General features: G+C 41.4%; 1 protein-coding gene across 7 annotated transcripts in view; it reads right to left on the bottom strand.

Annotated features, from left to right (window-relative positions):
* Mxd (MAX dimerization protein) overlaps positions 1-23,229 on the bottom strand; it is a 97,322-nt gene that overhangs the window by 68,507 nt on the left and 5,586 nt on the right. For 6 of the 7 annotated variants that reach the window (XM_034323045.2, XM_034323043.2, XM_034323046.2 and 3 more), the window contains exons 3-4: positions 21,506-21,599; positions 20,128-20,157 (exon numbers count right to left, since the gene is read on the bottom strand). In XM_034323045.2, coding sequence (XP_034178936.1) covers positions 20,128-20,157; positions 21,506-21,599 — 124 coding nt within the window. The remainder of the gene's footprint in view (positions 1-20,127; positions 20,158-21,505; positions 21,600-23,229) is intronic. The other variant, XM_034323047.2, reaches the window with a different exon arrangement.

The raw sequence follows: 23,229 nt of genomic DNA on the forward strand, positions 1-23,229 counted from the left end.
AAACAAGCAAGGCTCTACAAACGGCGAATCGGATCGTTCGTATTTTTCTCCGGTCTAATGACGTGGAAGCGTATCCTCGAATCGAGAAATTACCGCATCCGTTACGTAAACAAGCGTTTCTTCTTCTTCGTGGGTAAGGATGGTTATAGATGCATGCATTTTTCATGTTGATTTTATCGTTTGTTTATGACGCTATCGCGTGCTGATTGGCACGAAAACGGGATTGCCTGGTAGCTCCTGGATCATTCGCGTTTATTCAATGCGATATTAGCGTCATTTATAGAGGTTTATTTGAAAGAATCCACAATCTCATGACTAACAATTGTCTATTTTCAATCTGTACGATATTTTCGTTTCAACGTAAACGATGTTACTTTATTTAACGCGTTTTGACGACTGCACGTTTCGTTGAGGATCGTTCACCATTTTACAGTCACTTCTAAAGATACCAACCTACTCTCTCTCTTCTCTCCGAATGATTAAATCGTTCGAATAAACTTACAAGGCTCGTAAAATATTTGAAGACACTCGAAATAACTAACTGTTACACCACGGTTTTACGATATTAAGCTATAAATGAAAATTAACATTTCTAGGAGGGATAACGGGCGGGAGGTTAAAGTGGCGGGACCGTGTAACCATTTTTCTATTTTGCATTTTCACGAGAGGTAAGAATACGGTATAAATTTTAGAATTTGTATATTTTCCAAAGCGATGTCGCAAAATTTGGCGGATTAGAAGCTCCGAGGAAAGACGGTCGACAAAAGGGGATGGTAAGAAGGTGGGAAACGTTTCTGGTCGGTGTCCTCGAAGGAGCAGCTAAAGGATAATGCTTTTGGTCGAGGCGGATAAAGAAGAAAGGCGGCCGGGCGCAATCACATGCGGGTTCGAAAGGTCAAGTTCAAGCTGGCGAGAGATGCCATCTACAGCCACGAATAGAAATGGAGGAGGGAGAAAAGGGGATACACAGAGATAGGGGGAGATATAGAGTGGGGAGCTACAGGCTGGCATTCCTGGCCTCTACTCTCTCTATCTATCTCTCTCCCTGGTGTCTCCCTCGGCTAGAATCGCTGCAAAAATAAAATGGCATCGTGCCAATGCACGTGTGTGCACCGATCACGGAGATTCACGATTTTCGCCAACGTCGCCTCGAGCCTCGCCGATCCCTGATCCCATCTCATTTCTTCTTTTCTTACCCCCTGATACCGAGGATCGATGAAAACAAAGATCACCGATATACAGAGGGTGGTTGCAGATGGATACGCGAGATAATCGACGTGGCCGTTTGTTCTCCAGCTGGCTACTTGTTGAAGATCTTTTCTCTTTTGCTTGCATCTCTTCCTGACATTAATACTTCCCTTCAGTTATTTAATATTTCAGTTTGACTAATGGTTGAATACTAATCAGATAATTAAAAAAAAAAAAAATTATTGTTACTATAAATCTTAAGTATACATAAATTCAGATAAGATTTCCGATGAATTTCGACTGCACCCAAACCACCCTTGAAATTCACCCTATCCCTCGCATCCGTCTGAAGCGAAGCAAGAAATCCCTGCGTACGTGGAAGACCCGTCCGCGAAACTGATCGCAAGGGTCCAGGATTATGAGCGATGATTCGGTCCAACCCTTCGACATTACCCCCGAATGCACCCCCGACGACGCTCGATCCGGTAATAAAACTCTCTGGGATAGAAGATCGTTGAAGGGTGGGGGGTATTAACGTATCTGGCCGCAAGATCGAATCTCTTTCACAGGTCAGCAGGCAATTTGAAGCTAAGTGGATATGCTCAGCCTGAGAATATCCGGCCGGTACGATCGAATCACACGGCGGGTGGGTCGTTTTTTACCGGCTGCCGCGCGCCACCACACACCTACCCATACTGGGTGCCCATGGTAAATTGATACAGTTTCATTATTTCATTATCACTGATGATACCAAAAATTGAACGTAGAAACGAGGGGATTCTATATAGAATATTTTATGCAATGTCTGTGCATTCAATTTTAGAACTTAAGACGTTCGCATCGAGGAATGAGAATTCTCGTTTTTAAAAAATAAATGTTTTCGTCGGGAAACGAGAATTCTTGTGCTTTCCTGATAAATTTTTTGCCAAAAATAGCCTGGAAAATAGTTTTTCCAGAAATCTATTCTTCTTATTTTACTATGCGAATTTTGTAATATATTTTTTAATGATATAACACGGACACCCTGTATACGAGGGTTCAAGACACGCCAATTCGAATACTACATCGGGGATCGGGCCGAGTCAGCGAAAGCTTGCGCAATACCTGACCTATTGTGCTCGTTAGGGACATTCGGGTCCGAGCTATTGGATAAGGCTTCTTCCTCCTTCCTCGAGCCACCTATCGCACACCACCTTCTACCACCTCGTTCACCGACTGATCCTCCATCTTGCCCTTATCATCCACCTTCCTTCCTTCCTTCCTTATGGATCTGGTCCGAGGCTACCTTTCTCAACGACAACGAGACGACCTCCGTCGTCCTCAGGGGTATTCTCCCGATCGGCGAAAGGAATTGGACCTTCCTCTTTCCACCACCTTCCCTATACACATCTGAAACCCCCTGTCTCTCGTTCCAACGTCCGTCTGAAGCAGCTTCTCCTAATTCCACGAGATAGTAAAAAAAGAAAGAAGAAAGAGGGAGACGAATTGGTGCACTTTAGGGATCTCTATCACCCTTCTACGAACACCTCCAAGTTTCTTCATTCTTTCATGCAGAAATTATTGAACTGTAACCGGTTTACGAAATAAATTCAACAGGAAATAGTAACAAAAAGGAACAAAAGCATTGAAATCTGTTTACCGGACAAGCAAGAGGTGAACACGAGCAGAGGAAACATGGAAACGGTTGAATTTCAAAATTCAGAAACAATTTGCCGAACGGAACAAAGGAACACATTTGATGCGGAATCAAAGACAAAAAGCGCTGCGAATGAATATCATTCGCTCTTTTAACCCGTTTCTATTCTAGCGATCGAGTGAACAGACCCACAAAGGGCCACGTTCGCTGTATCAGCAGGAAAATACCAATGTACTCATCGAGCATCGATTATTCGAAACGAGGCGAGAAAGCATGAAAATGCACCTCGTCATTAGCTCGAGGACAATCATCGAACACCCTCGATGATAATTACTCTTCGAGAATATTTTTATGAAAAATATCATTCCAATGTTTCTATGTATTTTAGGGGTTAAAGGCGGTTATGATAAAAGGGAGGTCTTTGGAAATGGAAAAAAAAAGTAAAGGGAAAATACAGGAGACAAAAGCGCCAGACATGGCTTCGGGGAAAACTCGAAAAACAATTTTTCCTTCCCTCTTTTTCATCAGAAAACGTCGACGAAATTTTCAGAAACAGTTGCACGAAAGATACTCATCGGTGATATCAATCAAAATGTTAATAAATTACCATTTTGCTAAAAAAGAAAAAGATGTTACGATACGTACAATGGATGAATTTTTCCTGGAGAAGTAGGAGTCAAACGGCGAAAGAATTTCAACCCCCGACGGAAAGCATGGAGGACGAATGATAAGAACAGCTGAGAAATTAGCGACAGCCCGATAACGATAACACTCGCCTCGGCGTAATATAAACGTCAGAGCGGACCAATTACCTCAGGCCAGCTGCATTTAATATTCAGTTACACACACGCTCGACAAGCCGGAGGAGGCGGGAAATGTTCAATTTTCAATTAATCCTGAGATTAATTACGGATGATCAATCAGCGTGGCCCCAGACAACTTTCATTTTACCCTTCGTTTCTTTTTCTCCTGTCAGAATACGGTTACACTGTAAGGATCTTTCCAATCAATTTAAGATTTTCGCTAATGATTTACAAATTAATTATATTTTGAAAATTGAAGCTTCATTTGAATTCATTTCGTGCCATAGAACATACCCCGATTCCGCTTGTACCAGAATTTACAAGCCACCCTTGTATATTCACCCTCATATTCCGCGAGGGTGATCCATTTAACGGGTAATTTTTTAATTACCTCCACGAAGAAATAGCTCGACGGCGATTCAAATTTTTCATCAAATTTCACGCGGGAAAAATTGAATCGTCGCTGGCAATCTCCTCTATTTTATTTTTTCTTCTTTTTCTTTTTTTCGTTATCTGCCTACCGTTTCCTCTCTCGCTTTCGAATTTTTCCCGAACGGAGAAATTGAAATTCTCGAACGTGGTACACACGTAGAGGCGAGCGAAACGGGATAACGAAGATAACTGTACGCCCTAGAACGTTCGATTTCCCTTCATCGAGGCCTCACTTCCGGATGGAAATGGAAGCGGAGCTCGATCGAACCGGCTGGCTCTCGAAGAGGGTCTGGAACCAGTCCGGAACCGAGATGGGGACGCTCGAGCGACCTCCACCTTGAAATCGTGGCCAGATTCGCGCAAGCGTACTCTCCATATACTTGTGTAACATCAGTTTATCTACGTTTGATCGTGCTTGATAAACGATAGATTATTGTTGCATCCTGTCCGATAAAATTGCAAAATAAACCGTGAATCGTTCCTTGGTCTTAAATAACGTTTGCGAAATTGAGTTAACAGATTAGATAAGTGAGTGTGATTCGAGATTTTTATCTCTACCTAAATCCTTGTGTCACAAGCTTTGAATTATGCTCAAAAGTAGTACACGTATAATATCTGGAGTAAAACGGGAATAACAACGTTTGGAATAATACAGTAAAATTATGGAGCAATAAAAATTATTCACGGTCGTACATGGTCGCACATGTTGAATATCAAACGATCCTTTAAAGCTAATGGGAAAGTGTGATCGCAGCACGTTGAATACAAACAACATTTGGCTAGTGATAGATTTTATTGACGTCATGGCATAATCGATAATGACGTTAATCGAGATCTAAAGAACGCTCTTTGATTTCTGATTAGATTATTCAATCGCAACATACCTGTCTACCTGCAATAGAATGATCGTCGTTCAGATCGATCCATGTTGCATTTTTTTATTAAAAAGAATTCAAGGTGGCAAAGTTATCTTTACTCGGAAGTTTTGAATAACCAGGTGAACGATTCAGAGAAAACTTTCCCGTTTCTCGGGAAGTTTTGAATGAAACCCGGTGTTTAATATATATCGCAGCTTCTTTTTCCAGCGAAAGCAACCTGCAGAATTACTTTTCCTCTTATTAAATTCTAGGAAACCATAATACAATATCTTTGCTTGTAAAAGCGTGAAAAGTTAAATCTTAAATATCCTTCTCATTTACCTACGCAAACAGAATTCGTTAAAGGGTTGTCTTGTGTCGTCGTTTTCGCGGCAAGAATAAAACGAACGCGACGTTGTATACAAAATTTCAAAAGCTTTTAACGTATCGTGTTCCACATTGTGGTATTATACTTTTCGCCTGTCGCGGCCGGGTTGGACGGGAAATGCTCTCTGACGTTGCGTCCCGTGGATTTTACTTCAATTATTATACCGTGCGTCGCCGACTCTCCGGAAGAATCTTTCGAAAGGAATTGGTGCCCGATACTCTTCGATAAACTATCTCTAACAAACCCGTCTCTCCAAAAACAAGAGATGGAAAAAAGGATAAACAGACCAACGTCAGCTTATAACACCACTTTCAATTCCCTGACAAAACCCAGTCTCGACTGAAAAACGATTTCGCGCTATTAATCATCGGACAATGGACGAGCGTTTTCAGCAACATCAGCAGCAAACGTCTTCTCGATTCATCCTTGCTGGATTTATATCCCACGCCTGCTCGTCTATGATTAATGCACCCCTTTCCAGGACGTTTCTTTCTAGATCCTGTTGGATCTAGGAAGCGCGGTAGACTCTTTTTTTTCAGCTGATGGAATATTAGCCAGAACCCAAAGACGATTGGGTCGACCGAGTTCTGATTAATTTTAATTGTCGACAAATCCAGACACTGCCCCTGCGCCCATCCCTCGGCCGAACGGGGTGTTGATTAATGAACGAGGGATCAACGGAGTCCTACGAGTCCAGGAAGTGGAAGAAAAGAGACACGAGAGCTTAAGGAAGGATCAGGATTGATGGATCGATCAAACGACTCGTTCTAACTCGGGGATCTTGAAAGACAGATTAATATCCTATTTCAACGTTTCTCGCGTTCGCCACGGGCTTTTTGCACAGAGTTTAAGTGATTTTTCATAGGGATGTTTGATCTTATGGAAAGGAATCATAATTAAGTTCGCAAAGAATGAAAATATCGCAAAAATTTCGCGATAAATACGAACCTAGAGAATCTCCAGATATTCTGAACGAGATAAATGAATTACCACAAGTTCCATAGAAAAACGGTACAAGATCGATCGAGAATCGTGATAAATTGATACACGTAATCGCTAACGTCATTTCCATATATAAATTAATCTCATCGATCATTCCGTTGCTCTTATTGAAAACAACGAACAGCTAATTCCAGCTTGCCTCATCCGCTGACATGGCAACGCGCCCCTTAACCCAGAAAATGAAAATTTGCAGATTCAAGGGGTGCCGGGGAAGGGGTTCGATATTTTCATGGTTAAATAGTTGGTGTAATTTTCGTAGGAGCGTGTTATATCGACAGTTTCGACGGTGATTGGAGATGGGTTTGTGGGATACCAAGGGCGACAGAGATGGTCGAAGGGTACGGCCCTGCGGGGAAGCGGGCAAGCGAAATAGGAGGATAACAACGCCACGTTAATTATGCGTTAACAGCCTCCAATTAGAGACCGCATCGAGCATACCCCAACCTCCATCTACCGATCTCTCTCTCTCTCTCTCTCTTTCTTCTCTCATCCCCTGATCGTTTGCTTCATTCTATTTCATGCTTGCTGGTACTAACCTTTGTAGCGGATCCGTGCAAGCTCGAATCGCATGCGTTCGCGTGTAGGCGGCTGTCGAGAGCCCCGATCGATACACGCGGTACACGAGCTTTTGAAAAAGACCTCACCCTCTCTCTTTTCGTTGAGAAAAGACCTCGAAATATCTACCAGAACCGACACGTTCGATCACCTTTATCAACGTGATGCTGATATAGACATTTGCAAAAAGAAAAAGACAATGACCTTATGGTTTATGTAAGAAGGGTGTGGGTGAACCTGGTTCCTTCTATTCTGAAATAAGCCATCCTTAGATGGAATTTTCAAGACGTTCAAGATATTTCCAGATAATTTATTTTATCGTTGAACTACGGATCCTGAAGTTAGATATATAATTTTCAAAGGAGCAGGATAAAAATATAGAAAACGAAGATAAGATAAAATCCAAAATGAAATGAAAAATATTCGCGGTCCGTCTCCATGGTCCGCCATTCGAGAGGTATCAGTATGTCTTTTACCACTTGTCCTGTTCTCCTGTGGCATCGAACGCCGACTCCCATAGCGGAAACAGACACTGGCAAGACACCCCTGGGGAAAGAAAGAACCACCCTATATAGAAACCGCGGCCGTTTCCTCCGCGGCTAACTGCAAAAACCGCGAAGAGTAGAAGCGAAGGATGCGAGGAGGAGGCGACGAGGTTCCGGCTAAGAGAGGCGAATTTAAAAGTCCGGCACGTGTTCCTCGCTGTTGGAGCAGAGAAGGAATCGCGAGAGGAACAGAAGCAGAAGGTAAAAGAGGCGGTGGACGTCGTCGGCGTGGCAAGGTATCGTTTTCAGACCGGCCCGAAAGCCGATACTCGAACCGAGGCCTGCACACCGCTCTCGTTTTAATTACCATTTTTCTTCCTCTCCGATTTCTTCGCCACCTACCACGACCAACCACCACCGCTCTTCCACCATTTTTTATCCACTGTGGGAATTAAGAGGATCCGTTTCGCCATCTGGCTGAAGGGACGAGAAAATCTGTCGGCGACTGCAAGAATCGGCCAGAGCGCGTCCTGATAACGCGACGGGAAGAATTATTTTCAGACGATGATCGTGCTGTTTCGCGGGAAGAAGAGACGAAAGACGAGAGGTCTTTCCTTGGATTTTTGCATACGATGCTCGACGACGTGCGTGACCTACCGCACTGTTCTTACGTTCGCATCTTTTTGATACTGTACCAAACATCAACTTCAGAGGACGAGTTCTAAGAATTTCAGAGATAAGTGTCAATGACCCTATTTAAGTACAACTGGAGTGGAATAAAAATTATAGCAATTATTTAAAGGACGTCTAGATGATAATACTAATTATAATATAAGGACCTATACATCATTACCTGATCACACGTGGAAAAGGTAATTGTTATCTAGAAGAAGGTGTACGATTCGCATTGAGAACCACTGATGTTGAAGCTCAAGGTGAACGAGATTCAAAGTGGCAATGGTGAGCAGTGCGAAGGGAGAGACTCGAAGGGTCCAACGTCCCTAATGCCTGCGCTTTCGTTGCACACGCTAGATATGCCAGCCTCGCTCTGCCCTTCTCCTCTTTCACCAACCATCTCCGCGATGCCTCCATCGCTCTTCCCATATACTTGGTGTCTCGCAAGCAACTCATACGATATTACAAAATACTTCCTATTTTTCAACCGAACGATTCGTTGGTTAATAAATAAATAAACGAATCGTTCCGAATCACGGTATTCGAAAAGGGAACACAATCGATTCTGCCAGGATGATTAAGCTTTCTTTAACTTTCTGACAAACGCTCAATTTACGTAACAAACACGTTCCTAAAGACATTACATAATTCAATCTTCTTCCATCGCATCGGTCAGATGAGATATTCGAGGATAAATACATCCGGCTCCGAAAATACGAGAGCGTCGGTTGTGATATCTATGTACGCTGGAACGATAGAATTATTCTTTTTCCATTCACGCCTTACGTAAACGTCTAGTTTACGCAGGTCGGGATTCGTGCGAGCCAAGAACACGCTCGCGTATTCTTCTCGTCACGTTGACGAACGCTAGAATTTCGTATAAACTTTGATCGGAAACTGTGCCAGAGGTTCTGGAATAAAACGCGTTATTCATTCTGTGATAGTTATATAAAATTCATGCGATACTCGGACAGCGAGGCTGGAATACAGATATTTATATATTAATCGCGTAATACTCGGGTAATAATTTCAGAGTACCGGTACTCGTGAAATATTCGAGCAACGTTCGAGTAATTCTCAAGTGGTAATTAAGGAATACCGGTACTCTTGCGATACCAGTGCCAATATTCGCATAATACTCGAATAATATTCGCCTAGTATTCAAATAGCGTTGGCCTACCTACTACACGTGTAGTACTCGTGTAACATGCGTGTAGTAGGCGTATAACACTTACGTAACGCTCGTGTGGCGACCATCAAAATAAACACAAGGATGTTAGTAAACACGGTTCCAAACTCTAGTGTTTCCAAATCCCACGAGCAGCTTATCAAAACCTTCTACATTAGCAATTAGTCTCTTATTTTCGTATCTGTCGATCTTATCGCCCGATACTATCCGCTGTACGAAGGTCGGAACCACTGAATCACAAAAGAAGCAGAAGAGAAAACCTCGTGTCTGATACCAGACCTATCTAATTAACGAGTAATCTGCATACAGAGAATTAACGAGAAAGATAAGAGGTGCGATGTATCATCGCTAAGTTAAACTGGTTGAAAAACAATTCGCGACGCATTTAAACGGTATTTGCGTGAAACGTGGTTCTACGAAAAAAATTTAGTCACCAGATTATTCTTGCAATAAGAGAGAAACGACGGGCGGGAGTGAAATATTTTTGCTCGAAATCGAGCATGGATTCCGAACCCGTTCATCAGAATGTAGACCCAACTTCCAAGGATCCTTGGAGTCGATTTAAAAAAGAAATCAACTCCTTTCAAAAGTCGCCCGAAGGTCGCATTGTTCGAGTCGTTGAATTCCCACCCGGATGAACGGCGGGAACGGAGATATTTTCAAAAATATTTCACGCCCGACGAGAAATCACCAAGAGCACGGCCTCGAGACGCTCTTCTCGCCGATCACAATATCTGTCCGTCGTATTTCAAGTGGGCGCTGAGAATCGGGTAAAATATCTTCAACAATCAGGACACGCGTTTAAAGCGATGCCACAGTGTGACGTTTGGCCAATCTAGCGGAACAAGAATCAATTTTGCAACTGACACAGTTACATTTCATCAAAAAATGTAAATATTAATAAAAGAAGATAATTAGTACATCTTTGATGCAATATTTTTGGCCAAACGTCACACTGTGGCGATGGTCAAGCTGAATGAAACAGACAGAAGTGGTCGGATATCACGCTATTTTTCGGCAAATGAATGAATAGGCAGGACAGAATGAAGATACACGCGAAAGACAGAATGGAAACGTTTCGAGATTCAGAGAAGTTTTCAAACACACCCCCCGTGGAAAGGCACCGGTTGCACGGTTTCCCCCGAGTATCTACAGGTTGCAGATTCGCCGCGTAAACCTGGAACGGTTCCAGCCACGAAAAAACCAGTCGACCGATGGAAAGAAATTAGAATTCGACGATGTACCACGAGCGTACGACGAGACGCGACCCTTTCCGTACTGCGCTCGCAAACGGGCAATTTGTGCCGCAGGAAATTGTAATTTATACAGCGCAACCGTTCGACCTTACGCAAGCAACGTTTGGCTAACATACTGGCGAAAAATCATCGCGAACGCGCGTTACTTTCAATTTTATATAAATTAATTTTCGATTCGTTCGAAGGAAAGAGGGACACCCTAACGATCGCGTGATAGAAAATTGAAAATTCTAGTAAGAATAATTCTTGATACCCTGTCGTGCAAAGGTAGGTAATAAAATGACAATGAATCGATTGAACGGACACGGTTACCCGAAATGCTCGAGTGGTGGAGGAAGCAAGGGTGACTGAGGTAACAGAACGACAGACGGAGAAGGGTAGAAAGAACCGGGTGAAAGGGGGAGGAGGAAGAGGGAAACGACACTCGGCATTGGTAAAGAAAGAGACGGAAGAAAATGGCTGCACGCAAGCGCAGAGTTCGTCCTACGCGAACTGCACGGGACAGGATGCAGCCGGGCTTCAGGGTCAAGGACGATTCGACGGAACTTGTACCCCCCTGCCTCCTTCCCTTCGAGTCCGGATCCTTCGAGTCATGCACTCTGACCCCGAAAGGAGAATGAAAAGTCGAATTTCGAAGGATTGCCTGAAGTAACAAACTTGGATACCCATTTTTTAATTATTTTTTTTTTCTTAGTCAACTTTCGATCGTAAAATCATTTCATTTCTAAACAGTGTCAAAACGCTAATCGAAACGACGGTTGACCGAAATGGAACCATTTACCGTTTCGTTGAATATCGCGACAGGGAAAGTCAGGTAATCCCGCGATTCAACGAGGTGGCGGGCAACGAGTGCAGCGAACGCATTAAAATGCGAACGGCAGAAAGTACTTGGCGTGGATCAAACTTGAAATAAATGAGAATGTCAATCACGATTAAATTCAGCAACTCGCCGGAGCAGCGGAGTCGCTCGATAATCGACGATGGAACTCGCGAACCCGCGAGCACTCGGACGAAAACTGCCAGCTGCTCGAATCGAAGAATGGACGAGCAATCTGTTAACGCGTTTGCAGCCGGCGCTTTTTTTTTTTTTTATTTCTGCATTTATAAAGCTGGAGGTCAATGCCATTAACGCGAACGTATCACTCGATATCGGAAAGTTATTATTAATTGCCTTTTCTCTAAATATTCATTTACTTAATATTCACAAACACGATAATTTTGTATTTGGATGGTACTAATCTCGATAGCACTCGTAAATATACCCCCCTGCATGGATATTAATTTCGCTGGGTTCGTGAATATTATAATATCCAAAATCGAAACTAATATCACTAGGATCCATAAATATCTTACCAATAGATAGATACCCATATTAATTTCACTGAAATTAATTGCTCTCTCAATAATTTTCAATCGACCAGAAAGAAACGTTATTTCATCGCGATTCACCGATTTTGTTTATCGTTATTTATCATTATTTATTCCTAAAGATACGATTTTTGCAACGAAAAACACGAAACCCGCTTGCAACAACGATTAACAAGAGGCGATGAACGCTGAAAACGCGTCACTTGTTTTCGAAAGCGTTATTGAACGTCGAGAATTGACAGTAACGTGATCATCACGTGGTTAACAATAGAAAGATAAGATAGCCGGTAAAATATGTGAAAGTTAGATAAAGAGAAGTGCATACACATGGAACACGAGTATCGCGGAGAGCGAGAAACAAAGAGGGAGAGTAACAACGTCAGAGAAAATTCGATCAAAACTCTCTTTCATTTTATTGTTTACGGGCAAACCTCCCACGATTATATATTTTATCGATAGCCTTTCAACGTAACGTTGACGCGAACGAGAATTTTCCTTTAGAATTGGATGAAAAAATAGAGAATTCTTGTATTGCCACGTGGGCGATCGATCAAAAGAATCGAAACGTCTAAAACGTACAATTCGTCCCCGTCATCCCGTAGTGAATATTCATTCAACGATTTTCATCGAACGTAATACATCGCGTAAGGGTATCGTGGCGTGTGGCAAATAATTAATTTAACATCGGGCCAACCGCGCAAATAACATCGATCGTTTATTCTTGGCCATATACGTGTTATATAGCTACTACGTACACGGTTCAGAGCGGTGCATTTACACTGCTTCATCACTATGCTCCGCCTAAGTACATGCATTTATCAGATTTAAAAGATGCATGCACTTATGTATGCGCTTACTCGCCATTAATGCATGCAACGAAATCGTACCTCTCCAACGTGCACACCAATCGAAATTTATAAGCTAACTTACAAATTTTTCATTCCTTTTCCAACACAATGTCTGAATGAAAATTTAAAAAAAAAATTAATAAACCGAGGATTTTTATTTTCTTTTTTTTCCTATTTTTTGTCAAACCATGCAAATGTGTATTCCATGGGAAAAAATCGTCTGCGTTGAAAAATGTAATCGTTTTAAATAAAATGGTATCCGATTGTAACGCAAACGTAGAGAGCATAACGAAGCGAATTCTGTCGTAAGATTATATAGGACACGAGGTACTTTCTCTCCATTCTTTCCCAGCGAACGCTTCTTTATCTCGAACGCTCAGTTTTAACAGAAGGAACAGTTAAACGCGATGTTTAATACTTTGAGTGCCGTGTCAGCCACGGTTTTGCTGACCCATTTTATGAAGAACCATCTTACTTATGTAATTATGAATGACTGTGTTAAGTACTTGAAAGTACAGCTAACGGAGGAAAATAAAATATACCGAATGGCACTTGGATGTAAAAGAAAATTTTATTCTCATTCATAAATTTTTTTGTCTAGGTGTTTTTATGAAAAGCAACAGTGTCGTTGTTAAAAAAGCTCAAGAAAGGACGAAAAAAAAGGAAATCATTCTCAACGAGCGACAGAAATCAATCGAAGACAGTATGATCGCAAATAAGCAGTCGATTCGAAGAATTTTCAATATCTCACAGGGCAAAGGTTTCTCTCGATAAATCTTCGACTTATTCATCTCGATACATCCTCTTCTTGGAATCATTTGACAAGAGGGGGAAAAAGAATCGTCTCGAACGGTTATTTCTTTTCGCTCGGCCAAAAATTACGGTGCAGCCTAACCGGAAGTCGACTGCAAAGCGCGGCCAGGAACGACACAAAGGGGAGGCCGCTTAAAAATTCAATGCATTTCAAATTGGCCAGGAATTGTCTGGTTGTCGTGTTCCCTGTACTTCCCGCTCGTCGCTTAATTTTCGCCTCTACCGATGATTTTTCCTCCTTCCGCGCGATTCCGTGTTTCCTTCCCACCTTTTTAAGTCCATTCAAAATTTACGCGTTCTACTTCGCGAACAACTTCAACAAGAATTATTACCGTTACTTAAAGTTTCGTTTACTTGTACAACGTGGTATCTTGTCACAATAAAAAGAAAAAAGAAGAAGGAACGCGTTTCGAAATTGGGCTTCAATTTTGCACCGAGTGTTTGCGAGAAACGAGATAGGAACAGCCTGCTATCGTTCTGTTTGCTTTTTGAGAATCTTTCCTGCACGTTTTTAATAATGAAACTGTACGAGTGGTTATTTTAACCCTTTCGATCTGGAAAATTACTCGAGACTCGTATTTTTATTTCACGAATTTTCCATTTTTACGGTTGCCATCATAACGCGTTAAAATCATTAAATTTTTATTGGATTAACTGCGTCTATCGCTAAATCCAATTATAAAGTAAATAAACGAAGATTCGTGTTTACGAGAATGATGAACAATCGGGTGGGTAATAAAAGGGAGCGTAAATCGAGGATCGAAACGGGCCAGGGAACAGGCATTGTTCGTCAATCGTTGTAACGAGGATCCTTTCTGTGTCTGCAAGCTAATAAGCCCGCATTAGGCGTCGGTTAACTACAATTACGAACATTAGTGTCTGTTTATCGTTATGCAACCACCGTGTCGATACAGCAGGTAGGCATTAAGTTTATTAACAGCCGTTGTTCCTCTCTGTACAGGGCCATTGAATGGCCACATCATCATCTTTGGGTATATTTTACTAATGGCATGATTTCTGGAGTGTATCATTTTTGTTTTGAAAATTCGAAGTTACATCCTCAACTACCATCCATCATTCATAAAAACAATTCTAGTTGAATTCAATAGAATCAAAGGACTCTATTCCAATTTAATAAATACCTTAATAATTCTACTCCAATTTTTTCATAGTTAATTTTAGTAAAATTTAATATTGAGTACGAAAAAGTCTTGACAAAAAAATTCATAACTTTTTCTGAACACTCTTGAGATTGAACATTTTAAGGGAAAGAATAGTACAAAAATCGAGGTTTCAAAAAAGGTGTTTATTTGGAGAGTTGAAGGAACGAATTTTAACCAAAAATGAAAAAAGGCTGAATTATCTGGGGTCGTCTCGTACCCCACAGTGCCAGCTAAGGGTCAATAATTATCCTAATAATTCTATTTCAATTCTATTCTATCTCGAAGAAAAAGAAGCTTTGTAATGAAATAAAATTAGAATGACAACAACTATTTTGTGTATCATTACTGCAAATGCATCTTGTATGCTCAATATTGAAGAAAAAAGGATTGCTGGTTAAATTGAATAATCAAAGTGGAATCAAGGTCTCCGTTTAAGTATTCGTTTGAAAACATCGACCTACCAGCGAGAACAATGAAGAACGTGGCGTGACGGTGCACGGGAAACGTCGATTAACAAATCACCGCGTTCCCGTGGAAAGTTTGACCGCGGATTTATTTTAGACGCGGCGCAACGCGCCAAATTTAGGACAACGTGTCATTGGCCCTGTCGTTTGCGCGTTTGCCGCGCGAGTTGCATACATATGCACCTGCGACGTCCCACTTTCGCGACGTCCCCGTCATACGGGCGAAATCAATCGGTCGCGAGAAGAAAACATTAAGCCTAGTGTCCCTAGACGTACTCGTGATTTCGCAAACGAATCGTTTTGTCAATTTTATTCAAAATTTTCTTTCCAAAGAAAAGAAGGAAAATTTTAATCATTCCTGAACTATATAAAAGTCAAAAGCCCCCAAAAATGATTGTTGTAACTTAAAATAATGAATTATAAAAATGAGAAGAATTTTACAGGTTCGATCAGACAAAACGCATAGAAGTGGACTTGAACCGTGCCAGGAAACGAGAAAATGAAGATCCATGACAAAGAGTTCCGTTCGTATCGTTTCGTTAACACGCAGCAGACATCATGTAGTTATTTCGTATCAACGGAGCACGAATCTTTCCCAACGGAAGTTGGCGTAACGAGATATCCGCACGAAGACTCGCTTGTTCTCGGTTATTTCAACTTCGTCATTTCGAACGTATCGAACGATAGTTTATCGTTCTTTCGACGAGTCGAGTTTTTACTATGAAACGCGAGTGTATAAATTTTTATTCAACCATAAAGCTAGATAATAAATTAAATTTATTAAAAATAAAATGTAAGCGTTAAATTGGTGGGTCCTTTTATACCAACCATCCCATCCACTTACGATTCCGCAGGATCCACGAAATCGTCCGTTAAAATACAACAACGCATAAACTTAACTGAATTGCTCGTCTCTAACAATCCTGACGACAGCGACAGCCGATAAATAACGTTCCCTGATCGGAGTAACGAGATTACAGTGATTATTAGACGGTTAAGAGGTCGTTTTGCAGGGAAATATCCGTGAGAGCATAATTTATCGTTCGACGGATCGGTGAAAATGAAAATTTCCATTTCGTTGCCGGGCTTCCGTACGCTTCCGGTAATCGTCACGAGGGAGACAATCGTCGCGAACCGTTCGTTATCGTTGTTGCTGTTGTTGTTACCGGTGAAAACAAATGCAAATTCACCCTCCCAACGGTGAACACGACGCGCAGTTATTATAGCAATTAATTAAAATTCCTGTCATTATCCGTCGGTACCGGCGCAGACCTGAAACCGTGCGTGAACCGCGACGCGGTCACTTTGCATGCACCCTCCGCAAAGGCCTTCTGTCGTGTTCCTGATGACATACTATTGCGATTGGAAATTACCGTCCACGCATGTCACACCGACAGCTAGAACGCTTTAAAACAACCACGTGCGCAAACCGAACACGTCCACCCTCTCCTACACCGTTAAATCGACAGACACCGCGTACACATACCGTTTTAACCTGTTAACCCCTTCGAACACAAATTTCCCCGCCTATCACTCTACGGACACATTTGAGCGATTAGAATTTTTCTTTCTAATAAACTAAATTCCAGAGGTTTTAATTTTGCTTAGGGGTTGAAAAAGAAATTTTCATTTAACTTGAAATTCAACTATTCTCTGTCGTCTAAATAACGCTTGGTAGCTCGACGAACAGTTGTCCATTGCGGTGAACGTGAATCAGTCCTCGAGAGCGTGATTATTCGACCCATTTTGCTTGTAATTCTATCGAGTATAAAGACCGCTTCTATTTGAGGTTTAAAGAAACGTAAATCAAGAGCTGCAGTGAATGCGGATCGGTTTCCTAGAGTATGATTACCCGACCTGTTTCGCCTGCTAATTCCACAGAGAAAACGCGAGGGACTTGAATCCCAACTGAGAAATCTCATCGATAATTGTATCGGTACGAACTTCGATCCGTTTATTAGGAAAGTGAATCTGAGTTACATTTGCTTTCTAAGCACTGCTAAGTTTCGCGATTCGAATACGTTGAGCAGAGTTTGATGTATGGACTTCAAGGATGAAACATATCTGCATCTACTTATTAAGCTGGATGTAGACTAGGTCTAGGTCAGATTCGGTTTCCATCGTCCCTACTTGATAACCTATCCCCTTCTATATTATACACGATACTATTCGAAGCAGCACACTGGTATTTTCGCAAACGAATCGGCGAATGTAACAAAGTTTCTACATTCGTGCGAGCAGTAGCTAGATCACCACTTGGAGCTAATAGATCTGGACTAGTTCTGGATTAAATTCGGTTTCCTTCATTCCTATCTGATAAGTTATCCTATTCCAGGCCATGTGGTACCGTTCTAACTACCTCATACCTGTAGTTCATCTAAATAATAATCAGATGTAACAAAGTTTCAGGATTCGAATATGGCGGTGGTCAGATTTCCGCTCGAAGGATTTTGAAATGTAACATTTTCAGCTGAATACCCATCAGGATCGATCGAAAACGCTTGGAAAAGAAGACGGATCAGGCCGGTTGGTAGAAAAGCGAATTTCGCGAGGCACCAGTTCGAAAATAGCAAAATCGTGCGGATGTTAAACGTTGCGAGGTCGACGAAGCGTGGTACTTCGTGTGCCACGGATTCCATGAACGTCTCGTGGCCTGCGTTTCGTTATGTAACCTAACTACGTGGTGTAACGTGGCTCTTTGGTCGGCGATGTGGGCTTTTACATTGGCCGTTTCTGTGCCACGCACCACCTTCCCTCCCTCCCACCCGTCCATGGTTTCGTCGCTTGGGGACAAAAAAAATCGATAGACCCTCTCTCTCCCCACGGTGGTTCACTCTCACCCTCTCTCTATTTCACCTCGTCTCTCCACCGTAACCCCTGCTGCAAACCGTCTCTCTGTCCCCGTATGCTCTCTACCATGCAAACTTCTCCTTCTCTCGTTGTTTCTGACAAAAAGCTCTACAAGCCGACGACAAAGCCTCGATTTTTTTTTTTTTTTATTTTTACGTTTATACACACCGGACCCACCCTTGTAAAACTTCCAACAGTTCAACTATTCCAATAATCCCGAGTATTTGAGCACATCATTCTCGGAAGACCACATCTGCCCTCTTTAGATCAATTGTTCTAACCATTCACTCAGAGTATTTTAAAATGACTAATTTTCCAGTTGGATGGTAAAGTTTAATCCTCTGCGGTCGTTCTTGAACATTTATTATCTTGAATTGTAAGAAATAAATTAAAAATCGATGATGCTTATACAATCGAGAGAATCAAAGATGAGATGAAATACTTGGAAAAGGAGAGAAGGGTGAAATGGTAGCAGAGTTTAATGGGTATCCTTTCGGTTGAAATTGTTTCTGCTCTTTGCAGAGTAACCGCACCGTTTATCGAATGTTTGTTTCCCTTTGCCCCCGAGTTAGTCGGCTAAGCACGTCCGTGGCTTCTGTTTCTAATTCGAGGAGAACGAAGACGTGGACTGCGCTTGGGAATCTTCCTCGTACCTGACCAGTTTCGGTGAACCGAGTTTCAAACAAATTTTTCATCATACTACCATCTACATCTTCTCTTGTAGACTACTGGGTATTTAAAAGAAAAACATTGTAACTACTGTTTGCTTGGTGCAAGAAAAGCGTTTCAGTATACAGAGTGTGTTCCATTTACTACAGGTCAAAGGTGTTTACTATGATTCATTCGGTACATATCAGTGTAGTAAACGCACACTATGTAATCAATATTTTCCATAGTTTATCTGTGAATAAGTAATGATCATTTGCAGTTAATCGATTCAGCCTAGTAAGTAGGTTGTTTGTTCAGAATTGTAAAAGAAGATTATTAACATCCGGTATAGCACTCTTATGTTCTAACTTCTCACGAACTAGAATTCTTCTAAATTTCAACTTCCATTAAAATTATCTATTTTTCAATTTTGAACTTCCATTAAAATTACCCTATTTTTCAATTTTCAATTTTCAAATCTGAGCTCCGAGAGATTTTCTTCCAAACCTCATATCCTGCACCCCAATAAAATTTCAAATTTCCAATCCCAATAAAATTCCCTATTTCCCAAATTGTAAACCCTTCCCTCAATTACCCCCGCACCCCGAAAATCCTCGATGTAAACAGCCATAAACCATACCCTTTCTCCTCTGCTCGAAGTCTTCGCGAAGGTCTCGACCACGGTCCTAAACGAGTAACAAATCAAAAGTTCCACGTTTTCGCGGTGACTATCTGGTAAACCGTTTCTCCTTTATATACAACAGGAAAAGAGCAAGAACGGTATGGCTCGCGACTTCTATAAATCACGTCGACAATCGGGGTTAGTACAGGCAACCCTTGGAAACCTGTGGAAAGCAGAACGGACCATCTCCGTTCGGCCATTGTACTACAGCTCTCCGTTTCGAACTTTCCTCGCCCCGTTGTACAAAAGGGTCGGCGGCTCTAATCACACGTATCACGCATGTTAATTAACAACACCGAGCCCTTTTGTACGTGGCGAGCAACGACGCGAAGATAAGCGTGAATTGCTTTCAATTTAACACGCGATGGACGATCGTTTGTCCGGCGAGATCGCGAAACACATTCTCCATCTCTTCGCCTCTTCAACGACCTTCTGTTGCAAATAACAACGTTCAAACAGACTCGAGATCAGGAAAATTGTATGCGTTACAAACGTTACGTTTAAAAAAAACTTTACACGCGTCCTGTTTTCGTAGAGAAATAAAATTAACACTTCGAACGCCATAAAAAGGGAACAAGGGGTGTGAAAATTAAATTGAAATTGCGCCGTCTAAGGGTTAAACTATGTTTGCTCGTGTAGCCACGTGTAATGAAATGAATTTAAACTTTGTTACTGAAAATTATAAAATAAAAATCTGTAAAATAAGGTTGAACGAGTTTACGTTGAGCGTGTTCTACGCACGCCACGTTCTCTAATTGTACGAGTAAAAACAAAACGAGAGGCCGTTGAATAGGATTAAGATAATGAGATAAATGAAGTACTCACCTATTTTTCTCCAGCTCGTTATGAGTCGTCCTGCAATGGAAAAAGAACGTTCTTGTTAGACTTCAAAGCGGTGAAATCGTTTGCTTTGCGACGTTGAAGAAAAAGAGACGAGGGAAAGAAGAAGAAGAAGAGGAAAACAGAACGTGGTTCGAAGCACAAATGAAAATTAAAACTGTCGGAGGGAAATAAAGCGTTCCATTACACGTGAAAGCTTTCTTTTAAACCAAGCACGAAGAACAAATAAGGAAAAACAAGAAAATTGAAAAACTTTTACCGAGAAGTTGTACGTGGATTGAAAATTTCAACTGCTTTTATGCAGATTCGTTTTACATTGAAAAATTGATGATTTCATTCAAATTTGAACACGTATTGAAAATTTTAATTAACAAATCCGCTTTCAAAGGATAACGTATAATAAACACGGATGAAAATTTATCAAACTCCACCGAAAGTTATCAAACTTTTACACGTTGTTTTATAAATGGCAATACTCCATCGTCAATTTTCGATTCAACCGGATATTTAACATTTTAAACCGATCATAACACCTGCAATTTTTAAACAGAAGCGCCTGTGATTTTTGAAAATAAAAAGAAACCTCTTTACCTCTAGGTAAAGAGGAAAGCACATATACTAGTGACTCAAATGTCTGTTTCGCATATTTTTGCATATTTGATATTATTTTTCGCTTCTGAATGTAATGCATGAACATTAAACACGCTACTCGTTTGTCTAGCTTTAATGACTACTCGCGCTGTATAATTTAAAAATATAGAGACAGTTTTTAGTCTCGTATTAGTCATCGCAATTAGCTAGAAATTAGAGGGAGAAAGAAATACACGATCAATGATTCGAAAGGTACACATTTAAAGGACTTTGGTATTTCTATTTGAAAGAGTTCGATGACCTATCTATGCGAATCGTATGTAACAGATACACGATTAGAGGATCTTAAAAGCACACCTTGATGTTTGTTATTGTTTTAAGACAGCTGTTCCAGGTGTTGGTCTTTGGAACGACTGATAAGATACACGTATTTTTAAGTTCTTGTTAGTAGGTGTTTCTGAGTCGTCGAACGACCTTGCTGATGGATCGTTGAACTCTCTTATGATACGAGAAACAAAACGAAAGAAATCTTTCCATTTTTTAACCCTTGAACAGCGGAGCCTGGGTCAATAGTAACCCGTAATTACGGAAGGTATACGAAGGTATCAATCCAAAATGAAGTATATCATTTTTAAGAGGGGCTCTCTCCATGGTCCGCCGTCCAAGAGTTAACGTTTACTTACTTTAACGAACCCATTTTTGCAATGCTACATACCTAAAGTAAAACAAGTACACGATTCAAAGTATATTATAAATAAAAGAGCGTACTAACCTGCTGCCCTGGGATTTTTTCGTCTTGGGCCTTTTTGTGACCGTTCGCATGTCATCGGGCATCGGCATCGTTGAAGCGTAGCCATGTTCAGCTTCTGCAATGACAAACCAATCGACGGTCAGTGGACGGGGTCGACGGATGGCATCGTGCGAATTCCAAAAGGGTGCGACGGATAAAAAGGCCGGCACTCGTTCGCGACTAACACGCGGGAAACACGACTGGAGCTCGTTAAAGCTGGTACACGACGGAATAAAGTCACGTTCTGCCCTCGGAGAGTAACTTACTGCGACACTAAATGTTTACGAGCGCGCTCACCGAACGTCCGCGATCGAATGAACTTTCCGTACGATATTTACCTTCCGATTCTGGATCGGCGGTCGCGAACGGACACGAGTTGACCCGAAATCTTCGCCTCGGCAAATTTTCCGAAGTAATTCGCGCCTCACGAATTTACACGAATTTTCACGATCTTCCAATCGGACTTAAAAATCACCCGATTATTTAACCCTTTGACTGCTGAGTACACTAGAATTTATCATTTTTATTTTTTATTTCATTTCAATTCTTAATTTATTTTTTCGTTATTTTATCATTGTAATCTGATACCATATTGTGTGTTATTAATTAGTAATATACATTGATAACTTTTATTTGATTATGATTAAGATACACAAGAAGCAAATTATGAACGCATATGTGAGTCCATAGCAGTGAAAGGGTTGAACGGATAATTTAAAAAATTAATTATTTATCATTTTTGGAGTATTTTGCCGTATGAAAACTCTCACCACTAGCATTACGTAGGAATCCAAAGGCTGTTTGCTTAGAAAAGGTGAAATCTGTGCGAGGACAAACGTTCCTCGTGGCTCACGGTTCCGGTAGACGTTGACCGGCAAAACAACGTTACAAAAATAGCACCGGCCGTAATTTATCACGAAAATTGCGCTCGAAATGGCAACCGACGAGCGTTACAAACAACTCGTCCTGCTGTCCGACGTCACGTCGAGAAATTGATATTATGTAAGGTGAACGAAGAAGGTAGATAGAAGTCACAAAGTGAAGAACACGAACACGGGTAAAGAAGTGGACGAGGTGAAACGAGAGAGAGACTAGTACCAGCCATAACGAGTGGTGTAAATTATAAATGCCTCCTTTGGCCTCGTCTTTCGTCCGATCCTCGTCATCGTACAACGGACTTAATGGCAACCGGTGAAAAAGAACGGGCGCACCCGCGACATCGACCATCTGTCCTCGTAAAAGAAGAAAAACGTCTCGTCTGGTCTCGTCTGGTCTCGTTCGCATACCATGACCATAAAGCATAGTTCGCGTCATGCAAAAGAGAAATTTCGTCTACTGAATAAAGCCGCCTTTTCGCGGCGCAGTGAAAGTGGACGCGTTTAGTCGGACACCTCGAAGCTTCAATCATTAAAAGAACAATTCGTTTCCAAATTTAAGCCTCCATTTCGAGGATTAAAATTAGAGGCGTGGTAGTCGACGAGTTAAAGAAATTGCTAAACGAGGCAATTACTAGTTTCAATTACTAGAAACCTGCAGAAATTCAATAACGCTAGTTTATGCAAATTGTACTACCATATAAAGCCAGTTGAACCTGTAGCAAAGTTGCATATACGGAAAGAGAAAGGACCTTATGAAACTCGTTTTCACGTCCAGCTAAAGGGTTACCAGCGGCAAACGATTGTTTCCAAAATTCGAGCAAAACTGGA

This window comes from Osmia lignaria, chromosome 11 (assembly GCF_051020975.1).
Source record: "Osmia lignaria lignaria isolate PbOS001 chromosome 11, iyOsmLign1, whole genome shotgun sequence".
Classification (NCBI taxonomy): Eukaryota; Metazoa; Arthropoda; class Insecta; order Hymenoptera; family Megachilidae; genus Osmia; species Osmia lignaria.